The 27,615-nt window shown below is 34.1% G+C and overlaps 5 protein-coding genes across 6 annotated transcripts; 2 read left to right on the forward strand and 3 right to left on the reverse strand.

The window, feature by feature from the left end:
• The first annotated feature begins 864 nt into the window (after positions 1-864).
• LOC117217286 lies at positions 865-6,491 on the forward strand. Its single transcript, XM_033464793.1, has 4 exons — positions 865-1,240; positions 1,686-2,179; positions 2,309-2,515; positions 4,141-6,491. Exons 1-4 carry the CDS (start codon positions 1,108-1,110, stop codon positions 5,362-5,364), a joined length of 2,058 nt encoding a protein of 685 aa, XP_033320684.1. The 5' UTR covers positions 865-1,107; the 3' UTR covers positions 5,365-6,491.
• Positions 3,296-27,582, forward strand: LOC117217287 (adenylosuccinate lyase). 2 transcript variants are annotated; one of them, XM_033464795.1, is made up of 7 exons: positions 3,459-3,583; positions 24,957-25,056; positions 25,504-25,708; positions 25,793-26,075; positions 26,175-26,326; positions 26,492-26,890; positions 27,080-27,582. In XM_033464795.1, the coding sequence occupies exons 3-7, from the start codon at positions 25,505-25,507 to the stop codon at positions 27,341-27,343; spliced, it is 1,302 nt and encodes a 433-aa protein (XP_033320686.1). In that variant the 5' UTR covers positions 3,459-3,583; positions 24,957-25,056; position 25,504; the 3' UTR covers positions 27,344-27,582. The 2 variants fall into 2 exon arrangements, with proteins under 2 accessions (XP_033320685.1, XP_033320686.1); XM_033464794.1 differs by lacking the exon at positions 24,957-25,056 and having other exon boundaries at positions 3,296-3,583; positions 25,505-25,708.
• On the reverse strand, positions 6,820-11,908 carry LOC117217292 (immunoglobulin A1 protease-like). The gene is made up of 11 exons (XM_033464802.1): positions 10,262-11,908; positions 9,907-10,085; positions 9,655-9,809; positions 9,165-9,294; positions 8,401-9,063; positions 7,702-7,791; positions 7,523-7,595; positions 7,339-7,413; positions 7,160-7,255; positions 6,989-7,063; positions 6,820-6,920 (listed from the first exon to the last, which is right to left on the reverse strand). Exons 1-11 carry the CDS (start codon positions 10,451-10,453, stop codon positions 6,843-6,845), a joined length of 1,806 nt encoding a protein of 601 aa, XP_033320693.1. The 5' UTR covers positions 10,454-11,908; the 3' UTR covers positions 6,820-6,842.
• LOC117217289 lies at positions 12,585-16,589 on the reverse strand. Its single transcript, XM_033464798.1, has 4 exons — positions 16,257-16,589; positions 15,504-15,692; positions 15,150-15,335; positions 12,585-13,508 (listed from the first exon to the last, which is right to left on the reverse strand). Exons 2-4 carry the CDS (start codon positions 15,594-15,596, stop codon positions 13,281-13,283), a joined length of 507 nt encoding a protein of 168 aa, XP_033320689.1. The 5' UTR covers positions 15,597-15,692; positions 16,257-16,589; the 3' UTR covers positions 12,585-13,280.
• On the reverse strand, positions 23,139-25,032 carry LOC117217290 (protein snakeskin). Its single transcript, XM_033464799.1, has 4 exons — positions 24,867-25,032; positions 23,731-23,937; positions 23,445-23,564; positions 23,139-23,270 (listed from the first exon to the last, which is right to left on the reverse strand). The coding sequence occupies exons 1-4, from the start codon at positions 24,915-24,917 to the stop codon at positions 23,160-23,162; spliced, it is 489 nt and encodes a 162-aa protein (XP_033320690.1). The 5' UTR covers positions 24,918-25,032; the 3' UTR covers positions 23,139-23,159.
• Positions 27,583-27,615: the final 33 nt, after the last annotated feature.

The raw sequence follows: 27,615 nt of genomic DNA on the forward strand, positions 1-27,615 counted from the left end.
AAGTTTTCAAAACGTTTTAATCGAATCACATTCTCTTTCTTTCCAATCCCGACTCGCATACATTGTATTGGAAATTCTATCCGAACGGCCAGCTGTTGACATTCATTGATTTCGATTCTCGAGCGGGCAACAAGTTGCCGAGAAGACAATGTAACATCGACGAAGCTAAAATACTTTGAGTAATCGGGGCTGCGTATGGAAAATTCCTATGAATTCATATCCGTCTAAGGAGAGATAAATACAAGCAGGTAAATAATATTTTAAAGAGTAGAGATTCATATAACATAGTCTAATCAGATCATTTAATATTTTAATTAATTACATTTGCTTTTAGTTAAATTTGAACTAAAATTTATACAAAAAGATATACACATAGACGGCAATAAGAAAGAAACATTAAGTTTGTGAAACGAAAATTAAGAGAAATACTATTTTCTAGAGATTTTAATAATTAAATTTGTAAGTAATAGATTTAAGTAGTAGATAGTAAGTAGTAGATTTAGTAATAAAATATCCATTAAAAAGGATTTTCACTTCAAATAATTGCTAATAAAGAAAACAATTAAATAGAAGCATTGAGAAGAATATTTGAAAAGTTTATATATATGTATGTACATATGTAAATTGATATTCATCTCCAAATATCCACATGTTCTAGAATGCAATCGAAGAAGTCGTGAAAGGAAAAACATAAGAAAGCGTTGACGCGTGACAAGAGGAAAAAGGATTTGCAGAATGAAGGGAGAGACGAATATCATCTCCCCTCCAAAGATTAAATAAAAAATAAATCTACCCAATGGGGGGGGGGGGGCAACCAGTCCGAAATAAGCGCCATCTGATCTCATACACTTAACCCATAGCCCATAACACAGCCGTGGTTTAGTGCATCGCGTGCTCGTGCATCAGTCTTCTTTAAACCGTGGTGGTATGTTTATTAATCATCGATCCCTCGACTTTGGTCGGTACCTATTTTCTGTTTCAGAAAGATATCCAACAGATCGAATTTTGTCCCTTCGTGTTTGTCATGATTAAAGATAGAATTAATTTTTGCCAAAATGACGGTTTAACGACAGTGTGATTAGTAGTAATAATAACAAAGGAAAACAAATGTCAATTAATAATAGGAACGACGACGTTCGAATCAATAAAGAGGGAACAATGGTGTCTGTGTCAACGATTCAACAATCAAATGAGTCCTTCAATAAAATCAACATAGAAGACGGTATAAAACAACAATTGGGTAAGTGATGTTGATGGATATTTATAGAAAACGACAGGATTTTCGAATATTTTGATTCGCCGTAATAACATAACCAGCTGTGGTTGTCTGATAATTTCATTTCAATTCAGTCGTTTATATCCAAAGATTAACCAGTGCGATGAATTCTATTTCATTATGGTCGTGTTTTATTTTATTCTTCTATTTATTGTAAAGATAAAATTATCGTTGGAAGTCCTATCATCTCCTGGCAATTGTCATTTGTTCTGGAAATATAATGTCTGAGGCCAGAAATATCAAATCAATTGTATAATTACTTTTTTTCCATTAATACTTTTTTTTGAGAAAGTACGTTTTTCAATATTACGTAAGTATATTTTTTTCATACCAAACTCACACGTATTTCATATCGGAATATTGTCATTGTTAAAAAAGTATTATAACAATCGTTTTTAATCAAATTCAGCATATTTACACAATCGACGGCCGGCCATACAGTCACGAACCGACAGCAAAGTACAGGACTTGAGGGAGGAACAAATGGAAAGCAATTTAAAATTATTAAAATTCGTAGCCGATTCCCAGTTGACATTAACTCAAGTTAATGGTCAGAGGAAGCTCGGTCCACCTCCTGGCTGGACAGGACCTCCTCCTGGTCCAAAATGCGAGATTTTTGTCGGCAGTATCCCCCGAGATTATTACGAACCGGAAATTGTTCCTATATTTAGTACTGTAGGAACGATTTATGAGTTACGCTTGATGATGGAATTTTCTGGCATAAATAGGGGTTACTGTTTTATTATGTACACCACTGAAGAAGAGGCAGCTCGTGCTGTTAAAGAATTAGATCAGTATGAAATTTATCCTGGGAAAAGAATCGGTGTTGTTGCAAGCACAAATAATTGTCGGCTTTATATTAATCAGCTGCCTCGAAATCTCGATTCTAAAACAATTATCAAGGTTCGTTGTTAATGTCCTCTGGTTTATTATGTTTTGCTTTCTATCGACTTTTTTATTCTATCGGAGGTGGATCCTTTTATCTTCCTATTTTTGTTTTTTATTTTTGTTTTTTGTTTTTTTTTTTTTTAGAAAATTTACGAGATGACCGATGAAATCGATAAAGTGGCCGTTTATAGAAATTTCAACGGCTTCGTTTGTTATGTTCTGGTTTCGTATAAAACCCATCGAGGTGCCGCCATGGCGAGAAGAAGATTGGTGCCTGAATCGGCCATGCTTTTTAAAAATTGCGAGGTCAACATAGAATGGGCTAATGCGAACATGACACCTTTTAACGTAGTACGTATAACAATTATTAAATTTAGGAGCTTTCTGTAATTAAGCTAAAAAAGCTATGTAGATATTAATTAATTTTGAAAGCTATCATCACGTTTAAGTAATGATTATTGGCATAAGACAATTAAAAGAACGATAAGAATTTGGCAAAGAGAGATCGGTGTTTGCAAATCGTCATCAGTAACAATACGATTTTCCTTTCGCGCAAAAAGAACAATGACATCGGTCAATTATAGTCCCATGAGAAAATGGAACGTGGGTACTTTCCCTTGTTAAGTTGTCTCTGCAAATGGTACTGTGATTTAGTAGAATAAAAAACCTTGCAATATTCGAGCTTTTATTGCAATTTATATCGTGTTGTAATTCAGTTTCCGCTTTTAAGAAAAAAATGACAATCATTCCCTGTTTATTGAATAATAACCATGGTAACCAAGCGTGATTCAATCTTTTATAAATTCTTTTATAGTTAGCTATAGATTTTTCAATTTTATTTACATTTATTCAAGAAAGAAGAATTTAATTTAATAGTACTGTTAATTATTTATCCAAATGTTTACTCAAGATCCGATTATTTTTATATACTCTTGTGCAAATTATAGACTTCAGTATACACAAATTCTTCTTCCGTACTAAAAATCTTGAACAATTCCTTTTTTCGAACTAAAATTACATTCAAAATGAATAAACATTACTTCAAATTATAGTAAGGTCATTTAAGTCAACTAGTTCATGTTTCCTTCACAAGAGGCACTGTGAGCGTTGGCGTTCAGTAAAGAAAATGCACAGCGCACAACGATAAACGTGCCCAGTAAATCAGCTGATCGCGTTCTTTCTCGAAATATTATACGAAGTGTTATACGAAGTATTTTCTGAGATTCACATTACTAACTGGACGAATAAAAAAAGGCGGTGAAAATGAGTGCGTCAACGATCGAAAATAGTGAATATTGTGACTATCGCAGTCCCTTGGCAATAAGATACGCTTCGAAGGAAATGCGCTATAACTTCAGCGATCAATATAAGTTCAGCACATGGCGGAAACTATGGATTTATTTGGCCAAGGCAGAGATGGTTCGTAACTGTCGAACAAAATTATCATAACCAGTTTATTCTGTGTATTGTAGCCTCATGTGAAAATAATCAGTTTTTTTCGATTTTACCGGCAGCTGCATGTATAGGTACCTCATTTGCTTTGCTTGTTAAGACAAAAACAAGATAACGAATTTATATTCTCCTAATAAAATAATATACGAACATGTAGCCATTAGGCATTAGAGTTAACTATTCGTAAATGATTTTCGTGTAATCAGAAATATTATTCATAATAATATTTATATCACAGCATTGTTTAGCTATTTTCTGGTATCAATTTAGATAACTCATTATTTTTCTATTCTCTGCTATGTTCTTGCATCCTATTGCTAACACCATGTTTACAATTGGAAGTTACAGTTTCGAAAATATATCTTTTCAAAGGTTATCGATAGTTCATCGTGCGTTTCACAAATATGCTAACTTGATCAAATTGTGATTTTGCAAACACAGGACGTCTCTTTGTTAAATTTCAATTATCGGAAATTCTAGATTTCTCGTTTAAAATAAGTCTTTGAATTATTAACAAACTATAGTATGAAGAAAGTGGAACATGTGACGAAGAAGGCAATATAGTAATAACAGAAACGTTTATCGAACCAGTTAAAACTAAAAAGATCTCGGTTCGTGCGAAACAGAAGGCCGTCAATAAACGATCTAACATAATAAACAATCAACGAATGCAAAAATCAATCGATACGTCAGTTCACAAAGGCAGACCCATAAAAGCTGCGTCGTCCAATTCGTTGAAAAGTCACGATAATCCAATAAGTCAATGCAAACTTGAAAAATGTCGATCAAAAAGTTTAGTTTGTTACAATTGTTGTTCGTTGGTGGAACTTGCAAGGAAAAAGTACGCATCAAATGGAGCGTGTGACATCAATGGAAATCTGAGAAACAGTTTAGATCATTCTTTACCGCACGAACATTCCAAGCAGAATTGCGCTCAACTGGATCACTCGAAAGCAGTTCTTCCTGCGATTAGTACATATTTAACGTATTTAAACAAAGGAAAACGCTTGAAGAATCCTAAATGGAACGAGTTGCAAAGATGTTCAAACGATGCTTTAGGTAGTATTCAAGATTTTTCCAAAAATCTAAAGAATATTCCTTCTGATCTAATTAACAATTATAGATTAGAGTGTTCTTGTCATTGTCAGTTTCACGGTAATGGTAGTTTTAATTTACCAACGCTATCTTCGAACGATTTCCAGTCTGTTAATAACTGGAATTCGACGGATAGTTTCGTGAAAGATTTCTCTAAAGCCTTAAACATTTCAAACAAAAGTGATAGTAAAAAATGTGTCAGACAAGAGCATAGAAGTATTTATAAAAGCGAACACATTCCTGTAGAAACTAATGTTCGCCACGTATCGAATAATTGTTTGCATTCTCGCCCTTTGAACGAATCTAATCGTCAACTTGCAAATGGTCACCAGTACAATAATTGCTATCAAAATTTTGCGATTAATACCGCAGAACAAATTAATGGAACAACCTACGATCAATTTCCAAGTCAAAATGTGTTATCCGATTTACAAAATGTCCAAGAGTTAACTGCATTTCGTCAGGAACCAAATCGTGAACATTTTTCACAACAATTTCCATTGAGTGATGTGAAACCTATGATGATCAATCAGAATTTTAATTGGTTCTCTCCTGAACTTCTGCCTATGGAAGTGTACCGTCGTGAATCTGTAAACATTTCAGGGGTATCTAACAAAATTGTAAACGATTGCAAGTATTCGAACAATAATTAGATGATCAGCAATTCGCAGCAGTATAATTACGAATCTTTTTTGAATCCTATATCAAAGTTTAATGGGAGATTCGTACATAAAAATCCAATAAACGCTGCGAATCCTGCCATATATCCGAAAGGCGCGATGTTTGCAAAAGATAAACCACAGTTTGTAGAGCATTTTCGAAGACTTTGAGGATTTATCTTGCCAAGAGATTAACTATAAGGATCATCGAGTATCATATCAGGAAGTTATATAATTTTGTAGTCTTTGCTTCGTTGGGTGCCGTTATGTTGTAATATAAAGTTAAGAAAACACAGATAAGTTGAATTCATGCTAATATTTCATAAAAGTATCTTGAGTTTCATAGATTCATTTGTGTCTTCGTAAACAGAATCGTCTAATCTTCGTAAATAGAGATTTGTAAGAGGAAAAATTTGTGATCAAAATTTTTAACATTCGAGATTGTTATATGACATTATAATACGTGTGTTATGGCCGAATTGAAAGGTTTTGCTAATCAGTATTTGAAAGAAGGTTTGGTGATTCGCCTTTTTTTATAATCTATGTCCTGAATCGTGTGACACAGTTTTGTTTGTTAAGTATATATACTTATTCATTTTTAAACTTATATCTTAAATATAGAACATGGAGTATGGAAAATTTCGTAATTTATATAAGCCGAAATTCCTAATGATTAATTATCACTTCAAGATTTACTATTATACTAATAATGTGAAGTAAAACGCGTTTTATACCAAAGAATAATCTATACTAATGGCAATCGTTATTTCTTATTATTGTAATTCTCAGAATCTACATCAACCTTTATATAATTTTATTTTCTAATCGTACTTGTAGTGATGCTCCTTTTTTTCAAAGCTCAACAAATTGTTAAACTCTTTCTATCTTCGATTCTTTGTATCTTGATCTTCATGTGAGATTAAACGATCTCTGTATAATTGCTTATTGTATCCCGTTTATATAACTAAGTGCTTTATGTCGTTGCGATGCAATTGTACAATGAATGTTCAAAGAAAAGCATAATTTCCAAGCGAAAATTACAATTTATTCTAAACACTAGAAATGATGTTAAGATAGATACGATGCTGTTTTATGATACATTATAATATTTTACAATCGTCGCTGACCGTATAACATTGTTAAAAAAACCTTTTTTCTTGTAATCAACAATCTCACACCTTTTTAATGAAATAAATAATGTTTTGGAATATTATATATAAGCTAATAACTTTTTAGTTGTTGACAAGTTTAAGAATGTTCACGCCCTGCTAGTTTAGGAATCATAAAATGATTATTTACAATATATAGACAAATTTCAATGAGTGAACTTATTTATGTCTACGTTGTTTGCTGTTTCCTACTAATTCGTTCGACATACAATCTTCATTTATGTACATGAATATTTTTCCTTAATCATCTAAGAACACATTTTATCTGTTTTTCTCTCTTTTTTTTTTTTTTTTTTGAAAAAATTATGCTGGCACACTTGATTGTGCAGGGCTTGGTATTGAAGCACATTGTGGACAATTGTCGGATTTATTTCGAGTGCTCTGAAAATGAAAATAAGCGTAACGTAAATTACTAAAGAAGTTCCATGCAACAAAACTGAACTTCTTACCTGACTGCTCTTCGTATGTAGATACTCGCCACATCCAGTGCATTTTAAACGTTTTTGCTCACCTTTACATAATCCCTAAGATATTGTAAACAATATTTTTATATATATTGTATATATTATTGATATTATGCTATCTATGCATAATATGTAAAATATTCCTCTGATTTTTACCTTTATCGTATTTGGAGTCGCGCAATATTCACAGTAGAATCGTCCTTGCTTGTCTCTATAAGCAGTATAATGTAAGGAACTAGGCGATACAGGTACCTGGGAAAACGTTAACTCAAATAATAAAATAAAACATGTCATTAAATACATATATATTTAATGTTAAAGTCTCAAGAATTAACCTGTGTCCTGTCGCAAACTGGACAAATATTTATAACTTTTCGTTCAGGATTGGTCTGTTTCTCTTCGATAAGTCCCTACAAAATATTTTATAAAGTTGCGTTATTATTTGTAAAGTTGTATTATGTATTTTTAGTAAATAAAATTATTCTAGAATTTTTCTTAATTAATTTGTCGTACGATTACCTCTGCTGTCTCTATCTTCCTGGGATTAGAACTCCCACTATAATCAGGAGTTTGGATATCGACCTCAGTGTATCTGAAAATATTGTTTGAAATGCGAATAAAAGTATATTCATGGTTTTTAGAGAAAAATCGTGTATCTACTTTAGAAGCGAATTTAAAATGATATATTATTTTCTTACGACAGTTTAGTAGGTTCAACTTTGTTGTTTTTTCGGAACCCATACATTCTTTTCGTTCTGGTAGCTGAATTGGTCATTTCCGTATGAGTACTAGGGAATAAAGGCATGAAGAAAGATTATTTATGGAACTATGCGGCAGAAGTAGGTTTAAAGCAATAAATGCAAACAATTTCCGGTGTATTATCAGCTGTGTATTACGGTTAAACAAGATAGGAAATATGCAGGTCACAGTTGCATTTTACAACGCGTTTCACTTTAAAGTCAGATTGATAGCATTTCCCTGCACTGTGCTGATAAAATTGGGATTAAGGTAGTATTTTGTAAAGCTTATTTATATGCTATTGTAAGATGCATCTTTTTGGTATTTTTGTTAAACAGAATCTGCAGAAGAGCTACTACGTCCACTCTTGACTCGTATATTTATTCATGTTTGAAACACAAGATGAAATTAATTTTTTGAAAGGTCTACGATAGAATAATTCCTTAATGCAAAGATAAAAAAATAAAAATAACTTATTCGTATCTAAAATGCAGAATAAAATTCAAAACCATCCTTTTCTCTTCTACTTGTTATTCGCATTTCAGAGAATTTCATTCCTTATCACATTCTTTCCAAGTAGAAACCTATTATCTAAACGAAAAAAGGAAACAAAGTACCTAACAATATTATTATTTAATCCAAATCGAAGTATTTCTTACGTCTGTGTTTCCGCTTGAGATTGAGATTCCGAATCAGTTTCCAATACAGTTGATTTATCATTCTTCAATCGATCATTAGAAACTTTAGGCTTTTTTACATTTTCTTTCAAATTCAGACATAGTGTATAGTTTAACGCTTCGTCCATGTTGATCGAATCTTCAGTAAGAGTACTCTTCTTTTCATCTTTCTGATCAGCATCAATTTTCCGTTGTTTATCGTCTTCTTTATTACCTTCAAATATCGATGGATTCTCTGGTTTCGTTCTCGATTGATTCTCGATTTCTTGTGTACAATTTATCATTTCTGCTACCTGGCATGGTGGGGGAATTAACACCTTCGATTCTACAGGATTCAACTTATGGATATTTTCCAATCGGCTGTCTGTAGCTTCCAAAACAGAATCTGACGTTTCTAACGTGGGGGATACCGTTGGGTTTTTAGATATGGAATCTGTTTCCTTGAAAGATTTCTCTGGTTTGTCCGTAGAAGGTTCCACATCTTTATTTAACTTTGTCTTCTGTGGAGATTTCGACTTGTTCGCCCTACTCGTTGGTTTCACTTTCTTCTTCTCATCTTTCTCATTTTTATTTTTCTTCGCCTCCTTCTCCTTTTTCGCTGCATTTACCCTTACCTTCTTCACTTCTTCTGATTCACCTTTCTTCCTGTTAACACATACATATACTAAGTCGATGAAATAATAATTCAAGATAAAAGAAGTTTGTGTTTCTCTCATGGCAAAGCTATGTACATAAAATATGCTTACGTCGCTTTCGAGGCAGTTTGGCACGATATGTGAGTTTTCGGCGTCACGCAGTAAGAACCGAGAGTGAATTTTGTGATTTTCGTTTCCGAGACTCCTCTTAAATTCGGATCTTGCGCTTCGTGTTGGGTGCCTTCGAAAAAGGTAATGTCTAGTGATTAATTTAAGAAATTAAATAGCAGCACTATAGATACGCCGATGTAAGGAAGATAAGAAAGGAGTATAAAACTAAAAGGAAATACGTGAAATTTTTTCTACATCCAATATATAGCCGAAGCATTTTCTGTGGCACAATAGAACGTTGCGTTGTTCTCGTTTGTTCTCGTTTACCGAAGAAATAATCACTTTTCTACGTTTTATCCGTATATTTACCATAATTTAAAACGTTTTATAATATTGGAAGATGATTATACTGTTAGAACTAAGAAAAATCACGCGTTTGCTGTCAAATTAACTCCTGTACTCGCAACCTGATTTAGGCGAGCTTTCTCACTCGTCAACATATCGTAGGATTTCTTCTCCACCGTTTGCACTCTGTCCGTTTGTTCCTTTACTGTTTCCTTATCTTGCTTCGATTGCTCTACCCGCTGCGTTTGCTGCTGTTGACTTTGCTGCGATACTTGAATTATACCTGTGACACACCTACAACTAATCACGATAAAAATGATTAAAATATATTTCATTCGTTCATCGAAGTAACGTCAATTGTGCCAATCATTTATAAATGCAGCATAATGATATCAACCTTGTACAACACGTTGATCCTCTAAGAAGTTGTAAAAATGCAGGACAAGGTACGCAAGGAGCTTGTTGAATCGTAGGCTGCATCACAGCTGAAGAGCTTGCGAAAAATTGTATAGCGCGATTGCATAGCTCGCATCTGCTCACAGTTTGCACAGGCATCTCTTTTACTTCTCGCTGAGTCTGATTAAATCTTCGTAATTAGCAAAGTAATCGAGTTTGACGTAACAATAACTAATTGCGAACAAGATTAAGGGATAAATATGTTTAAAGAAAATGTTATTGTATTTAAATTTACATCGAGAAAATATCTTTATAGTTTAATTACTGCGCTCTATAGCGCGCATTTGTATCATTACTTGGCACTGTCTGCTCAATGTTTGCTGATGATCTGTTTGAACATCAGCAACTTCTACGTAGCACAAGCTCCGTGCACTTGTTGGACAATCGACGTATTGCCGTCGACGTCCAAATGAAACCTTTCTGTGACTGTGATCAGCGACTACGTCTTCCTCACCGAAAGGTACTTTGATGCTGCTGACGCTGGTCATCAGGTCATGTTTGACCGTCTAGATTGTAGAGAGATACCTTAAAAGAAACGTTACACTCCAGGAACATAGATTACTTACTATTAATATTATAATACTATTATGAAATTGACCTATCAACCGGTAGATAATTTGTAAAATTCGTCTTAGATGACTATTTATTAGATCTTATTTAAATAGATTTTATCTAGAAATGCATCGTTCTTGCTTGAACTCTGAAATCAGCAGAAGCAAAGTTTCTATCTTTCTACTTTTCTATCCTTCTATAAAGTTTTATGTTCAATGTTTCAACTCACTTCGGCGGACAAGGGGCCGCAGGTTTCCTTCTGAAACAATACTTCAGTCGGCTTCGCGTAACAGCACTGCCGACAGAGATTGCAGGTACGTTTCCAAAATCTGACACGGAACACATAGTTCACTGATAGGAAAATCGGAATTGGAAAATTTTATTCGACTTGGGACTTACGCGAGTACCAATGAGACTTCGATTATGAAGAGGATAAACGCGAAAAGAGAAAGACACGCCATTGTTATTATGTACCATGGTGAAGAGTAACTTAATAATAGAAGGATTCCAGCGATTGCGAAGAATATCGTGCCCAATAAGGAAAAAAGAAACATCTGCAATAAAAATGTTTTATGCTTCTCTTTGACATTAATTTATATCTTTATTGTGATAGATACGATGTAAAAATTAATGTTAATTTTTCGTGGAAACTTTCTTCATACAAGTGATTACCGGCATCGTGTTCAATTCTCCTCCGATGAACTGACTAATTAGATCGATCGACAAGACGAAAACGTACACTCCAGCAAGCACGATCAGTAAAATACACGTTATAGATGGTAAAGTAGAATCACCCAGTGATATCGTGTAAATGATAAGTACAAAGATCAGTAGTACCACTAGCTAATTAATCAAAAAGTCTCGTTTAATTACCACTTTCATTCAATTAATTTCGATGGAATATCCTCGAGTGTAATATCAGCTAGAGTAGTGTATCGCAATATCATGTTTGTAATTAATACTCACGAATTGGAATATTCTGAGAGGTCTTATTACTAATCGAACGCACGCGCTGATTCTGTTTAATTTCTTCGTTTCCAATTTAGAATTTGACTTGCTCTCTGAGGAATATACACTTTTATACAAATTATTTGAGTCTGGAAAAAAGATTTCGTGTTGCAAGGAGAAATAAAACTCGTAGAAGGAGGATGGTTGGAAGATAATTTAAACCTTCATGCTCCATGATCAATTGACTTTAGGAAGTTTTATATCAGCTTCCTGTCATCGGGCGAACCTCTATCATCGCTTTTTACATTTTGTTTATTGTTATGATATATGTTATGTTATATCGAAACGTCGCGTATCGATAGATTTGCAAATTTTCTTCTACGACGATATTCAAGAGAGTGTGGTCATCTCGTCGTGTCAATTAGGCAACAGAGAGATTGTTGTTAGTAATGTTGATTAAAACGTGTCGTGTAATGAATTACAATCCGCTATTATTAAAGCAATGGATATGGGACTTGGAACTGAAAATTGAAGAATAAAACACGTTATTCTTCCAACGCTTATTTTGTACATGTATTATATGGCGTACATTATAATACATCTTTTTATATACTTTCGTTCTCTTTTATAATAAGTTTTACATTTGGCTTATAAAATTATATAACAAAGGATTATCGATATGAAATATTAATTCGTGAACATCTTGTATTACAAGATGTCGATTAGTATTAAAATTGGACGGAATGTATTTTGATAAAGACACATCAATTTTTGTCAAATCTATATAATAGATTTATAAATTGATAAATGTATATAAAGACGAATTATAATTTTTGGTCTTATCATAGTTACAATTATTAATATAAAAAGTATAATTTTTGTCACTAATTATCTAAAAATATTCATGGCAATTCTGAGATTTGTAGCATATATAAAATGTATGATATCAACAAGTAAGAAACAGAGATTACAGATTATATTATTATACATATATTATACTATACGTACGTATAAGAACACTACTCTAGTTATCCAAACTTTCGATTATAAATAATATTCAATATATGTGTATGTATATATATATTGTTTAATGGATCTTTATGATTTCTTAAAAATATGAAAAATATACCGTATATATCATAAAATATACCATATATGTAGAAAATCTTTGGAGATTAATCTTTGTTAATTGCTAAATTTACTACGTTGCTAAAAGGAAAGACTAAAGCTAAGAACTCTATGAAACTATTAATCCAAAATATTATTCTGATCTATCAGTTAAAACTATTTTCTACAGTATACAATTCACTGCATCATTTGATTTGTACATTTCCTATAAATATCTACTTTTCTAACCTACGCGTATAATCAAGTAACACCTAACTAGATCGTCGTTAAGACGATTGGACGGAATCAGAACTTACAACTAATCTTTGAATATTTGGCTCGTGAATTATTTTTGGGCCTATATCAGTGTACATTATTTTTACATTTTTCATTTTTCAGTATATGATGTAGAACACATTCGGTGGGAAACCATCTCTTTACGATTCTTCTGTTTCTTTTCTTTCATCACCTCTTGTGATAAGCCATTTTATAAAATACGTGACATATTTAACATCAGCTATCTCTTTTTTCTCCATAGAAACGACATTTTTTTCAAAATTTACATAACATTAAATATTCATATTTTTACTGACTTATTGACAACCTATTCTCCTAGTTACATCAAGCAGGCATTTGTAAGTATAATTCTCACGAATGTTTCATACTCGTTCTCCTAATCTAAAGACCGTTACGCCGTATCTTTCCTTCTTACTCGATGCTTTTTGACGAGTAAATGATGAAGAATACTTCCAAGAAGAAAACCGCAGCATTGATAAATGTGAACACTGCGCCTGATATGAACATATCCATGTACTGTTTGCTGGGATACAATTCGTTGTTGCTGTAGTAAGGGCCGAGAATCTTTGTCCAATTATAGACAATTATGCTTCCAGCGACGATGTGCAGGAGCCCACCGACTGAAGAGAACAATATCAACTGCAATCAGAGCAGATCGATGTTACTCAAAAATGTATCGAGATCGGCGATCTACTTTTACTTCCATTTTTCAAGGATAATAATCATAAACATAGAGAACGTGCGCAGTTCGTAACTTCAAACATAGTGTCTTTTTAAATATTCAAAGAGTAATTTGAAGAAAAAAGTTAGCATGACAAACTCGTAGATTTCTGAAACATTAATTTCAGTTATTTCTTAAGTGTTTCATTGGTCTTGCCATGTAAGAAACGCGTCCTGTCATGTAATAGGATATTTAGAGAAAAATTTTCAGTTTACGAATAAATTGCCTAGAAATAGAATTTTCTGTGGATTACGCCGAGCACACGTTCGAAACTTGGAACGAATTATGCTATTTCTAAAATTCCTTGTATCGTTCAAAGGAGGTCACGCAGTCGTTCACTTTTGCGCCGAACCTCGCAATTATTCTACGTGTTATCACAGTTGTGAGACACGAACGACACTAATTATCGTATTTCTCGAAGCGACCAGTCCTAGATACTGTAAGTTCCGATCGTTTCGTGAACATAGACGTTGTAAAGTAGGTGATCGATAAACAGTACGGGGACTTGGACGTTGATAAGTTATGAATTTTAATCAAACTAGAACGGAACACGTGCATGGTTTCGAACAGTTTAGTCAGCTCGGAAATAGTCGAAGCTTGGTATCGTGATATATTTTTAATACTTGACAGACTAGTACGAAAGAAACAGTCGTAGATTGTAATAACCTAAGTATTAAAATTAAATTAGCTTTGGGTCTCTTGGATGGATTTCCAGTGCCCCAGAAAATTACAATTTACAGATAATATCGAAGATAGATCGATACAGATATTAGAGGCCACTTGCTGTCTCATTGTCATTTATGAGCTATGAAAAATAAGCGAATCTTGGCTACCTTACGTTGAATACTTAACAATCTCGTCCTGAAAATAGTACAAATATCTTGTCCTTTTTGATGGGAGAAAATTTTTAATGTATTCACAAATAATAATCATGAACGCGATACTTCTAAAAATAAGCTGTTGTACTGTTTAAAAAATTGTCTCAACATACAATTTGTTAAAATAGATTTCTCATTCATAAATTACAGTCGTGATTATGACTGTCGATTTACACTAAAACGTGCGAATAATTTTGCAAACGAGGACGAAGAGTTTTCTGGAGACACGAAGGACGTTTGTTAGTTATTAAATATGCAGTTTCTGCATGATGATTTAGCAAATGGGTAGGGTTCTAACTGGAGACCAATAAAACGACGGAAACTCCGACCTTGTTGACAGATTTATGTCGAAAATACTAAACATGGGAAATGAAACTGACGTGATACTATTCGTCCTTTGGTGATCGTCACGCGATCCCTTGATTGCGACGCTTCACCCATTTATTATCGCTAGACCTGTCACGTAATCTGTTTTCTGGTTCGCAGAATCTCGCGTTAAATTAATTGAAGCGATCGGTTTTTAAATAATTTACGACAGGAATGTCTACATATTTTATTCTTTACATTAAATGAAAGATTATTCCATCGTACGAATTATTTTATGAATTTCTATCTTTGAAACGCACGCTTATTGTTACGTTTTCTAAACTATACTGACGATTTTAAGTGAATAGAACTTACGGTTCTTTTCGGTATTCGATCTCCCAATAGTTGACAAATGATGAAAAGCGTGTTGATTATCAGGTAGCCAGCAATAGTGATGTAAATCATCGCGGCATCGTCAAGCTTGAAATGCATTCTAATCATGATCTTCTGGAACGAATTTAACGGATCGACGACTAATCCGATAGCGAACACAGCTAAAACCTGTCAAATGCAAATTTCAAATGCTAACGCATCGAGAAATATTTGTAACTGGATTGTTATTAACCATAAAGTACAAATATTCGTTCATTCGAAGAAGAACACGAATTAATTACTAAAATTTGTTCACTGAATTATTCGTCATTTTGTCGTGATTAAATAAGTACTTACAATTTCCAAGAGCTTCATCGCAAGAGGCATAAGCTTCGCCACTTTCAGCTCCTTATGAACATGCTGGCTCTCCTGCTGGTTATCATCTGCCATTCTGACTCTACGGGGTTTTCCTCTGCCGTCACCCAGTTTGGAAGATTTTGGGTTTATTTCACGATCAATTCTTTCCACCCCTCAAGCACATCAAACCTTGGCAATAGCAAATAGCACGATAAGCATCTGAATTACTGAGGAGAACGTGTACATGAATTAGAGACCAATGGACGCGAAAAGCGGTTTCAGACACATGAGGTAGCTTGCATGTTGAATAAAGATTTCATGATTTCTGCTTTCACGTACACTTCAATTCATACTCTGTTTATTCTCCATTATTACTCCACTTCGAAAATTTCTGAAAGATTTCCCAAGATACTTGACGACGTTGGATATTTCAGCTTAAATCGTTTACTATATTATTGCATCTTGAAATCGCGCGGAACGTCGCAAATAGTTTATCTCTCTCATTATACCTGAATTGATATCCTTACACAGAATTAGCGTTCTTAACATTCTTGACTCATACGTATTACACAACCATAGACAGACACATGACTCAATGATAGAGTACTCTATACCAATCTACAGAAATGTTTATTTCACTACGACTTATTTGTAAACTATCGTTGAGAAAATCAACCGAAGAGTTTAATGAAAAAGTAAGTTTTAAAAATTCCTGAAAAGCACCGTATAAATATCCAAACAATAGATACATACCTTTTTCAACGTGTTCCTCGTGGACACTTCCACCCACGTGAACTAATATCCACAAAATTTCTTCCAGTCGAAGAATCCACCGCACCGCGCACTATCTTTAGTCGCACTTTCTTCTCTACGCAAATATTTTGTAATTTTAATCACAAAATCCTTCACAGTTAAATCGCTCGAGTGAATCACAATTCCAAGGCTAACCCAACCGGGAAGATCCTGGAGATTGGTTACGATCGATGCAGTGGACGCGTGTTGTTAGAAGTCCAGCCACGCTAATCGTGCGATATAGTGTGGTATTGTCGGAGAAACATGCAGTTGCACGCTGTGTGGCGGACAAACTTAAACTGGAACGTCAAGCGTGACACACTGCGAGGCTACGCGTCGTACGTGCAAGTTGCGCAGGCGGTCTGCCGACTCTGTTAACCAGGTTCACCGTATGACCGTGTCGCATTCGTTTGCTCCTGTACGTGTCATTGCCGTGTAATTTCACGAAAACGATCCTCGTGTACTTTCTAATTCGTTTAATTGACGCATTTCCGTCAGAATGGATGCATCAAATTGATTGTCACGAAGAACTTCTTTCTTTCTCTCCTTTTATTACTTCTACTTCCGGCGAGGAAGGTACCGCGAAGAAACTAGAATTACGTAACAATTACCGTGGATTTCTTGTTTGTTCTACTATTTCTTGGCCGTGGAAATTCTTTATGGAAAGAATGGTACCGTTACTTTTAATGCTGAGCAGTTGTTAGTCATTGCTTTTGTTAAGTAGCTTTGGGTGGGATATTTTATCGTAGAGGGCAGAATAATTGGGTTTGTGGGCGAGGCTTCTTCTTCTCGGTTAAATTGCTCGAGACGAAGAACGATTTGAACGAAATTCGTCTTATGATGATGATTTAGTTGATGTATTTATCTTATTTCACGGTATGTTTGAGAAATTAGAGAATGTCTGCGACATACGGACTGCTAACAATTAGATGCGTTCCTCGAATGATCGTCGCAGTCAGTGTCATTATGTGGTCAATACTGGGAAGACAGGCGTTGTGTCGGCGTATTGTAATCGTTGTAAATATCAGTATTATAGTAAGATACGAATTTAAAAACATCGACAGAAACTTAGGACTTCTCTTCTTCTTTATTTCTTTAGAAATAGAATTTCAGATCTTTGCAATTGCAAACTTAAATTATTTTATTGAATTCCCAATGTCCCATAAAATTACAGTGTACAGTAGATCAGATATTAGGACTTCCTTGCATTTTGTGCTTGCATAGTAAAATTTAGTAATCGCACCTCATTACTAATTATTATGTTTGAAGATTCACAAATCGTGAAAAATCAATCTAAACCCTTACAAAGTCGGAATAAAATTATTTCTGAATAAAAACTAACAACTCCTTTCTCCATGATTGTACATATAGTGGAGTCTCGCTTATCCGAGTCCCGCTGAACCGAAGTTCTGTATTATCCAAAGTAGTTTGAACTTTGCCGTAACTTCATTTTTTCGAAATTTTAACAGAGAGTATGAACGTGCGAATAGTCAGATATCGTGAAAGCAGTTAATCAAACACTCAACAAATTTACGATTAAATAAACGAAGAATGGTTGTAGAAAATACTGCAAGTGTCCACATTGAGAAACGTTGTTGTCTCATTGGAAAATGTTTTATCATACTAATCAAAATACTGTAGTATAGAATTTAAGTGCAATTTCCTATTCTAAATAGTTATTAGTAACGCTAGAAGATGGTATCACTGTTACTTCTAACGTCGCCTCTAGAGAAAAACAGCAAGATAAAATATAGCAATAAACGTCAGCTAATTGTTTCTCGGCTTTTGTTTACAAATAAAAGTTGCCACATACATGGTTCTCTACAGATACACTTTTCTTTTTTCATGAATATGGACTACATTACAACGTAATACTCTTTCTCTTCCCCCTGAAAAATTGGTTTTCTGACATCTACAGTGTTTTCTACAAACCTTTCTTTGAAAGCAACCTAAATACACGTAGCATAACATTATCAAAATGCTTTCTATGATTTTATTATATGATTTACGAACGCTAATAGACCTTTCCGTATTATTCGAGGATAATCGAGGTTCCACTGTATCTGTAAACTTCTCTTGTCGATCATGTTGCCACGTAGTTAAATAATGCCTCGACTGCTAGACGCCCAAGTTATGATTTGGAAAAAGACTCCGGTAATCGGAGCCTGTGACGAAGGGCGAAGTAACTGCGGCATTTAATTCACGAACACGTGTTGTTGATACATCGAAAGGTATGCATCGGTGCATGCTGGACTTCACGTGACTCACGATGTATAATTTGCGTGAACGTATTGCGGATGTGTACACGTGCACAAAAACCATCGAGCTTTGGCCATTTCCACGTCACGTTTAAACACGTATAAACGAAAGCAGGATCGGGTCGAGAGCGCCAGAATAAAAGGGCCACGGCGAATATTTCCTTCCTGAACCGATCTGAAATCGGTTCGTACACCGGCCTCTTGAATCGTATTACTCTTGAGTAATGTTGTGAAATAATTTCTATACTGCTCCTTTTTCCTTGATTTCATGCGGTGTATCGCATTTCCTACGCAACACATTTTCTTAAATATATTTAACAAACGTCTGTGCTCTTGTTAAAGCGATGTAATACTGTATTTCTTGTTTATTTGAATTGCTTTTTCTCCCCGGCAGTTTCTTTTACAATAAATTTTTAAGACTATATCTAAGTATGATTATAGGTTGTTATTGAATATTTAATATCTATAGAAATAAAACTGAGAAAAGTAGATTCATGTTGGGAGAGACGAAGTAAAAAGACAGAATATCATATTACTTACTGCGTCCATGCAGTAATATATTCTTAACAAGCAAAGTAAAGTAGCTTGTAATAATTCAAAGTTTCAGAGAGAATTAAGATTTTTCTTCGTAACACGATGCCCGATAAAAAGCACTACGTACTTATGGAAAGTTATAACTTTTTCGACCATGACACGATAAATGTGCAATACGAATATTAAAACAAACAGAAAGGAATCGCTAAATCTATGTGTACACTAAATATGGAACGTTATTGTCAACTGTCTTCTTACATCCGATATCGACCTATAATTTCCAACCCAGTGGTAGGAATATACTTAAACAAGAAGAAAACTACCTGAAATAAGTTCCAGTCAAACAAACACACTAAGCTCAAGCCTGTACAATTAATATCGATTAAATCTAATATCGATTAATTTAAGAAACGAAGCAAACTAACTTTCGCAATGAACAATGTTAAGCAGAGAAAGCGTAGAAAATTTGATTTTAATTGACCGTAATGTAATAACGAAGAAAAAAAAGTATTAAAGCATCGTGTACGACCCAACTTATATCAACGGTAGATTATTTTCTAATTGCGTAATAGTCTTAATGCGTAGTTACTCCTATTACAGAAAAACTATACTACGCGCATGTACGTAACGTATCTAAATACAATCATTCATGCAGGTGTGAACATCATTATATATCAGGGTGTGCATTCACAAACGTGCTCGATAGAAGATCACGTGTTCACTAGGTCAGTAGGTGCGGCCTGGTCTTCATCAATCATTATGCGATCTTCCTATCGATCTTCAACTATGCGCTACGATTTCCGCTTTGGCAAATCACATTACCGAAACGTTAATACTACTTCATCCTGTCTATATGTTAGACGATTAGAATTTCAAATTTCACGCTTCACTGCCTTTGTTCCTGAAGAATTTGACGGAAGAATTTTTAGATATTAATTTTATTGAGGAAAAATTTGTTACATTGATTTTTTCGTGTTTTTGTCTATTCTTTCTATATTTTATTTCAATCCTTCGTTATGGTTTTCTCTAATTTTTTTCTTCTTTTTAATTTCAATTTAGTTTCGCATTTTCTAACATCACTCGGGTTTCGCTTTGAGAAGTTAAATTACCAGAAGCATTGCTAATTAACGCGATTATGTATCCGGACCGTGGGTGTACGATTGTACCGGTCATTCACGATGATTACCGGGTCAAGTAGACTAATTGATGCATATCATGTTCGCTGTTGCAACCCTTCTTCGACTTCACTCGGCATGCTACATATTCGTGACATTATACACAAGTCCGCGATGTCTTCATTTGTGACTCATTATTCTCGCCACCCATTCATTGTTTTTAAATATTCTTGATATTCGCTGTAGGAGAAGTTCTTCATTGTTTCTTGGAAGACTATTTTACTATCTTATACGTTATTTGCACGCAACACGGAGACAAATTTTATATTACTTGCAATTTGGGTTCTTTTAAGACGTTATGGCTCTCTGCGATTCACACGAATTGGATATATTTCAAGAACACGGTGAACGATCACGGCACATAAACAGATAAAATGGAAAATGAGAGCTAAAGCCAGCACTAATTCGGGGATACTGAAATAATTCGAATTTTATTTGACAGTCCCAAATCCTTCAGTTTCGAAACTTAGAGAGAAATTCAAACATCTCTCATTCGAATCAAGTGGGTTCATGCTTTTAATCTTACGAATTTCCATAGAAAGTGAACTCAAACGTACTCGTAGTCTCCGTCAGGATTCGGGGAAGGATTGATCATCCAATCGACCCACTTGTAAAACTGGTAAATGCCACAAATTAGACTTCCGATTGCGCCAATTACAGTGAGCCACGTTTCCTAAACAGTTGTACATTTTTATACAAACTTTTACTCTCGTCTTCGACCAGTTAATGGATTATACTTCGCCTTTCACTTACTCACGAGATATATATAGTCTTTGTCCATCACCAGAAGTATGATATCTGACGAATGCACGAACATGTAGCCTGTAATAAAGGTAGGTACTAAAACCCCGAAAATTGGAACCTCGAGATATGGCTCCAATGGTCGCAAGTACACTACGGTACCTATTATGCAGGCAGACTATAAAAGTAAAAGGCTTTTACTGATAGAAACGAGCCTTCGAATTTTCATTGTATTTTCATTTTAACCAAACATTGTAAAATTTGTATTTAAAATCGTACCATGGCCAATGTTCTCCAAATCAGCAACTTCTTTTCGAGAACCAATGCGTTTATTGTGAAGTTGTTAATATGCACCGGTACGTTGCCCATTTTTCTCGAGAATTATTCTTCTATCGAAATCATGATATTTACAGAACCTTCCGATCGATAATAAATTTACGACGATATTTTGTTTCAAAATATGTTCTCATCGAACGTGCCGGAAGTTTCAGCGCTCGAACAATCGACCTTTCTTTTTCGACCGAATCGCGCGATGCAAATCGAAGCATGTGACTGACGAACATATTTTAAGTTTAAATTTATTCATTTTGAATGAAACATAATTTATGTGTTGATAGAAAATATTTATTCGTTAACTATCGTTCTACGTTTCAACATTCCTAGAAGAACCATTTCCAGGAGATTGTTTCATTTTTTTATATTCTGTATAGGCTATATAAGCGGTTTCGCAAAATAGTATGATGAAATTACCTGAAAAGTACGAAATTCTACAGATTTTCCTTACAGTGGTAAGGAAAATTGCGAAAAGAATATATACCCATTAACAGCAAGCCAATTTTTAATTCGTTTTGTGGAATGTCGGTCCTCGTGTAATTTTCGTGATTTGACCTCACCAGAGCTGCTGTGCCACCTATGAAATGGAATATCGCTCCGAGCGAAAAAAAGGTGAATTCCTATAAATAAATATAGGAAAAGATAAACGAGAAAAGATCACGCGAGACGTTATATATTCGTTGAGAAATAAATTCACGTCTAATATCGGATTCTGTGTCTAATTACATTTTGAGCTTATTACTTAGAATTCTAAATATTTTACTTCCTCACATTTCCGTAATTCAATTACGTTATTAGGAAAGTTTACGTTGTTAAGAAAGCTCATGTGCAACTAACTGGTAATCTGCGAGGTTTTTCAAAAACGTGAGTCATTGCGATGGAAAAATAGATGATAAAGTACGTGGACGCGTCGATGCAGTAAATGACCCATAACCATCTTGGTGTCGTGAATTCCTTGCGGTTTAACAGCTCGTGGATGCAAACACCAGCTATGATCTAAACGGCCAAGAAAATGTAGTTTCGATTTCGATTTGTATTCGCAATTTCTTCGATAAAAAGTAGTATTACCATTTCGTGTACTTTCAAAAGAAAACTGAAGTCTTTGAAAAGTCTAGGTACTTGAGTAAGAGGCATGTTTATTAAATCATAGAATAAACTAATCATTGGACGCTTTAAAATTCGATGAAAGTAATCGATCTTAATATCGAGATATGTACTGAATTGTCTGCGAATAATTTTTCTCCGGATAAGTTACTTTATTCATATTATCAAACCGTGGACGTATATTGTAGAACTTTCGAAAGTTGTTCTTTTAATCTCTTTCGTTGGATAGAATTCTTTTCTTAAATTTGTAAAGAATATACGTATATTTTCGAGAAAAGATTTGAAACAACTGATTTGGAAAATTCGTTAAAATAGATATATTAAATTGTCGTATAAATGATGAAACGAAATTACTGACAAGATTGTAGCAACATTATATAAAAATTAAAGACTGTTTTCTACATTTTACTATCTATGATATAGACAGGTATCATATAGATTGTATATGCAGTAGTACATCTTGTCGATAATTCAAGTACAAAGTTGTAATTATAATTGTAATTATAAAAAATGTAATCTAATTTTTAATTTAACAACGATTTACTTTAACTTTAATCCTCTTCCTTTCTTAGATAAATTATGTTGACATTATGCAGATGACAGACATATACTGAACTTTTATTTCAAACGTCGGAGGATTTGTTTATCTTTCTGTTATGACATCGTTTGGAAAAAAATGTGGCGAGATTACTATTCTATATGTTACGTGAAACGTGACTTTATTCTAAATATTCATCGTGGCTTTTTGCAAAATGTAGAACGCTTAATATTAGATCGACGAGATACGCTGCACCCTCGATAACGCACAACGATCCAACAGCTAGGCCGACCTAAAAAAATTTTTATTCTGTGTCAATACAATGACAAGGTACATTGAAACACTTAGATAAAATAAATAATATCTATTGTGTAAAATTACAATAAAGAATCGATGAAGACAGAGATGTTTTATAAAGTTCATCATTGTTTAATTAATAGTTAGTAATTAGATTATTAAAGATTACCTGTCGTTCCTGGACAATCGTATCGAATTTATTTTCTGATTGATATCCGTGCCAATAATGGAGTGCTGTGCCACCTACAGCGATGAACATGAAGGTTCCAACGAAGTTCATTATAATTTCCTAAAAGTCAATATTTTTCATTAATGTCAAACAATTTCATATCTTCCGATAATTATTATTTATAGATCTTAATCTGAATTATTTATAGATCCCGCGTCTAATAGATTTTTGTTCTAAAATAAATAACCTAAGTATAAAGTTGTAATCGGAGCGAAAATGATCTTACAACAAGTGTCTTTTTGTGAGACGAGTTGCCAAAGCAATAAGTAATTAGAACAACGCTGGTGTATATGAAAAATCCCACTAAAACTCCAGACGCAACGATTTCTGCGTCCGGATTTTTGTCTTCGTTCAAGTTCCATGTTCCTCCAACACCCAGGAATTCCCCTTGGTATCCTGTTCGATACAGGATCAGGATTATAAGATTAATAACCTGAAAGGACAATCAACAGCCTAAACAAGACATATATACCTTAACAAATAAAATAGTTTTATATCTAAGATCGATTTGACTTGCAACAATAAATTACAATTCGTGAAGATCTGTTTAATAGAACGTGATACATATTTGAAAATTGTAATGTCCTCGTGTATAAAAATAACGGAATTTCTTAGTTCTTCGATATTTTCGTCTCTTTTTATTAGCTGCTCATAAGGAATTAACTCTAGTAAAAGAATAGTACTCTGATGCCCCACGATACCGTAATATGGTATCGCTTTACAAATATCCTTATCGTACATCGATAACTGAAATGAATCATACAATTATGTACAAATGTTTCTTGAATGAGTCTAGTTACAATGATTTATCAACGTAGGAACCTAACATTAATTGATGGACCAGGCATTATTAATCAGATTCGACACGCGATTGATATGACTTAAACGTCTGTGAAATTGCCGCAATTTTTTCATAAATAAGAATCAACTTTACAATGACAATGCGACATCCATTAATCGTGATTTTGCAATAGTACTATTGTTGCAAGGCACCTTTAGGTGAAAAATATTTCCATTGCTGCACGAAACGAGAACGTTTCATCCAATTGACGTAATTTTGTCCTAAAAGTTATATCGAAAGTGTATTATACTGTCCATATTTTGTCGTAACTTTAATAAATTGTAAACCAAATGGAGAATTTCAATTTTGTGCACGCGCGAAAGAATGAATAAAAAATCACAAAATTTTGATCGGTATATCATCTTAATTATTCGTCACACAACTTCATTTTTAGAATCACAGTTTCACTACCCGTTTTATGTTTCCGAATTATTGACTCGGCACGCTTCACCTTGATATAAATATGCATATAATAAAATATAATTAGATAATAAAGAGAACGATAAAAGAGTTCTCCTCACCAGTTTAAGCACTTTTATCGCTATACCCGCAATAGTTTCTAAAGACACCATGATTACTTTTTCTATATGAACTCTTCACGCTTGGGACAGGTGAACTAATTGAAATAAAAGCGTGCTGGTTGTTTTCGACGCGGTACCAAGCCCTCTTTATCTAATCAGATGATACAGCGTACGTCGACAGAGGGATAAGACCAGTAGAAAACGAACGATAATATACCTGGAAATATAACGTTCATTGTTATTTTATTTTCTTAATGCTTGTTTTCATACGATTAATTCAATAAAATTATCATGAAACGTTATTATATTCTTATCCCTGACCATTTTTTTTAAATGCCATTGACCTAATTATCTTAAAAGTCCTCCACTGCACATAATTACAAAATTGACTTGAATAGAACTTGGTTTTAAAAATTCAATTTTACCTGAAGAAACAGTGTAAAGATATACCGTAAAATATGTAAATCATTATGCGAATGTACTTTCTAAAAAGAAATTAGTGACTAGACGTTAATTAGCATTCACCATCGTATCAAGCTTGAAATTTACAAATTTTCAGTTCTGATTTATATAGTCTTTCGTTGAGTCTTTTACGAATAATATTATTAAATATTTCTAATGTCCAATATTTATTTTAGATGCTGGGCTTAGCTATCACCCCGGAGCAAATCGCGGAAATGGAGGCTCACGTGAACGATATAGATTTTAAAGCTGCTGCAGAGGAAGAGAAAGCCACCAGACACGATGTAATGGCTCACGTTCACATTTTTGGAAACCAATGTCCAAAAGCTGCTCCAATAATCCATTTAGGTGCAACTAGTTGCTACGTCGGTGACAACACGGTAATATTAATATCATTTCCTGTAATGAATACGCATCATGCATGTGAAATACCCTATTCATGGTAGTTGTATTGATTTTCGAAGGATTTAATAATTATTCGTCAAGGTTTCAACATTCTTCTGCCGAAATTGGCGAACGTTTTGTCCCGTCTCGCGAAGTTCGCCATGGAACATCGGGATTTGCCGACTTTGGGATTCACTCATCTTCAACCAGCACAACTTACGACCGTTGGTAAACGAGCTACGCTGTGGCTTCATGATCTTCTGATGGATGAGAGAACTCTTTGCCGAGCTAGAGACGATTTGAAGTTTCGCGGAGTGAAAGGTACAACTGGCACTCAAGCTTCGTTCCTTCAATTATTTAATGGTGAGTGTGTATCTTAAATAATTGTAAAAACTATAATTATTATATAATATAATATATATTTAAAAATATTCCACTTTCGTCTTTGGTTCGTTTCCACAGGTGATGATAAGAAAGTTAAGCAGTTAGATCAACTGGTAACTAAAATGGCTGGTTTCGATAAACACTATCTTGTAACAGGACAAACATACAGCAGAAAAGTCGACGTGGAATGCTTAAATGCTCTAAGTTCTTTAGGTTCTACTGTCCACAAGGTCAATAAACTACCTTCTCTAAAAAAAGAAATAAGCTGTCCATTATTTATTTGGTAAAAATCCAAATGAAATTATTGAATGAAGCAAATAGGAAAATAGTAATAAAATAAAAACATAATGCAAGACTTCCTTTGAAGATTTGCTTTATTAGTTTCTGTTCCACAGATCTGTAGTGATATTCGATTACTGGCGAACATGAAAGAAGTCGAGGAACCGTTCGAGAGCACTCAAATTGGATCAAGTGCAATGCCATACAAAAGAAACCCAATGCGTTCAGAGAGGTGTTGTAGTATAGCAAGACACTTGATGACTTTGGCCAATAATGCTCTACAAACAGCAGCCAATCAATGGATGGAAAGAACGCTCGATGATTCTGCTAATCGAAGAATTACTTTGTCCGAGGCGTTCTTGTCAGCGGATGTGCTCCTAATGACTCTTCAAAATATTACGGAAGGCATGATCGTTTACCCCAAAGTTATCGCCAGCCATATCGCACAAGAATTGCCTTTTATGACTGCGGAAAATATAATAATGGCTATGGTAAAAGCAGGAGGCGATAGACAAGTAAGATTTATGTTATTGTACACTCATAACAGAAACAAAATTGTATTTTATATGAAAACATTTACCTTTCTACGCTTAGGAAATCTGACTTTAGTAGAGTTCTAAAACAAGAACCCACAAGAAAAAAAGAATATTTTTTTAAAAACATTTTCTTTAATCCAATAAATTAATATTTCTTTTCCGTGACAGGTTTGCCACGAGAAAATAAGAGTGCTGTCTCAAGAAGCTGGTGCACAGGTGAAGCAACACGGCAAAAACAACGATCTAGTGGACAGGATCAAGAAAGATCCATATTTTGCCCCGATCCTTAATCAATTGGATAATCTTTTGGATCCGCGTACGTTCGTTGGTAGAGCACCTCAACAGGTTATCGAATTTTTAGAAGAAGAAGTCAATCCTGTGCTTGAGAATTACAAAGGGATTTTAGGCGAAAAGGTGGAACTCAACATTTGATCCAACAAAAATAGGATTTTTTATTCTCTAAGGAAGGAAGTGATCTTTTATAAATGTTTTATAAAAAGTTTCGTCAAATGTTGTCTGTTATTTTTACGTGTGTTAGTATTGTAAACTTTACAGAGATTAGAACTGAATAAAACAGAAGAAACATAAAGTGCACTGTTTCGCAGCTACGCGCGCGCTTTTTCCACGTTCAACGTTTTTCTCTCGTTAAGAAAACCCGATTTTGCTTTTGAGACTCGAATGAAAAATTAGAAACTTCTCGCCAA

The sequence above is a fragment of the Bombus bifarius genome, unplaced genomic scaffold (assembly GCF_011952205.1).
Source record: "Bombus bifarius isolate JDL3187 unplaced genomic scaffold, Bbif_JDL3187 scf7180000007975, whole genome shotgun sequence".
In the NCBI taxonomy this organism is placed as follows: domain Eukaryota; kingdom Metazoa; phylum Arthropoda; class Insecta; order Hymenoptera; family Apidae; genus Bombus; species Bombus bifarius.

What these genes read in the sequence shown, in the direction of transcription:
- LOC117217287 (XM_033464794.1), top strand. Translation starts at nt 3,428, where the DNA reads ATGAGTGCGTCAACGATCGAAAATAGTGAATATTGTGACTATCGCAGT. An exon ending in ATTTGGCCAAGGCAGAGATG is followed by an intron (nt 3,584 to 25,504) that starts GTTCGTAACTGT and finishes TATTTATTTTAG; the next exon opens with ATGCTGGGCTTAGCTATCAC. An exon ending in TAGGTTCTACTGTCCACAAG is followed by an intron (nt 26,327 to 26,491) that starts GTCAATAAACTA and finishes TCTGTTCCACAG; the next exon opens with ATCTGTAGTGATATTCGATT.
- LOC117217292 (XM_033464802.1), bottom strand. Translation starts at nt 10,453, where the DNA reads ATGACCAGCGTCAGCAGCATCAAAGTACCTTTCGGTGAGGAAGACGTA. An exon ending in TCTCAAGCGGAAACACAGAC is followed by an intron (nt 7,792 to 8,400) that starts GTAAGAAATACT and finishes TTTATTCCCTAG; the next exon opens with TACTCATACGGAAATGACCA. An exon ending in CGACTCCAAATACGATAAAG is followed by an intron (nt 7,064 to 7,159) that starts GTAAAAATCAGA and finishes ACAATATCTTAG; the next exon opens with GGATTATGTAAAGGTGAGCA.
- LOC117217289 (XM_033464798.1), bottom strand. Translation starts at nt 15,596, where the DNA reads ATGGCAGATGATAACCAGCAGGAGAGCCAGCATGTTCATAAGGAGCTG. An exon ending in CGATGAAGCTCTTGGAAATT is followed by an intron (nt 15,336 to 15,503) that starts GTAAGTACTTAT and finishes TGCATTTGACAG; the next exon opens with GTTTTAGCTGTGTTCGCTAT. An exon ending in ATCGAATACCGAAAAGAACC is followed by an intron (nt 13,509 to 15,149) that starts GTAAGTTCTATT and finishes CTCTGATTGCAG; the next exon opens with TTGATATTGTTCTCTTCAGT.
- LOC117217286 (XM_033464793.1), top strand. Translation starts at nt 1,108, where the DNA reads ATGTCAATTAATAATAGGAACGACGACGTTCGAATCAATAAAGAGGGA. An exon ending in ATTCTAAAACAATTATCAAG is followed by an intron (nt 2,180 to 2,308) that starts GTTCGTTGTTAA and finishes TTTTTTTTTTAG; the next exon opens with AAAATTTACGAGATGACCGA. An exon ending in ACATGACACCTTTTAACGTA is followed by an intron (nt 2,516 to 4,140) that starts GTACGTATAACA and finishes AACAAACTATAG; the next exon opens with TATGAAGAAAGTGGAACATG.
- LOC117217290 (XM_033464799.1), bottom strand. Translation starts at nt 24,917, where the DNA reads ATGGTGTCTTTAGAAACTATTGCGGGTATAGCGATAAAAGTGCTTAAA. An exon ending in CGATAAAAGTGCTTAAACTG is followed by an intron (nt 23,938 to 24,866) that starts GTGAGGAGAACT and finishes TTGTCCTTTCAG; the next exon opens with GTTATTAATCTTATAATCCT. An exon ending in CGATTGTCCAGGAACGACAG is followed by an intron (nt 23,271 to 23,444) that starts GTAATCTTTAAT and finishes AAATTTTTTTAG; the next exon opens with GTCGGCCTAGCTGTTGGATC.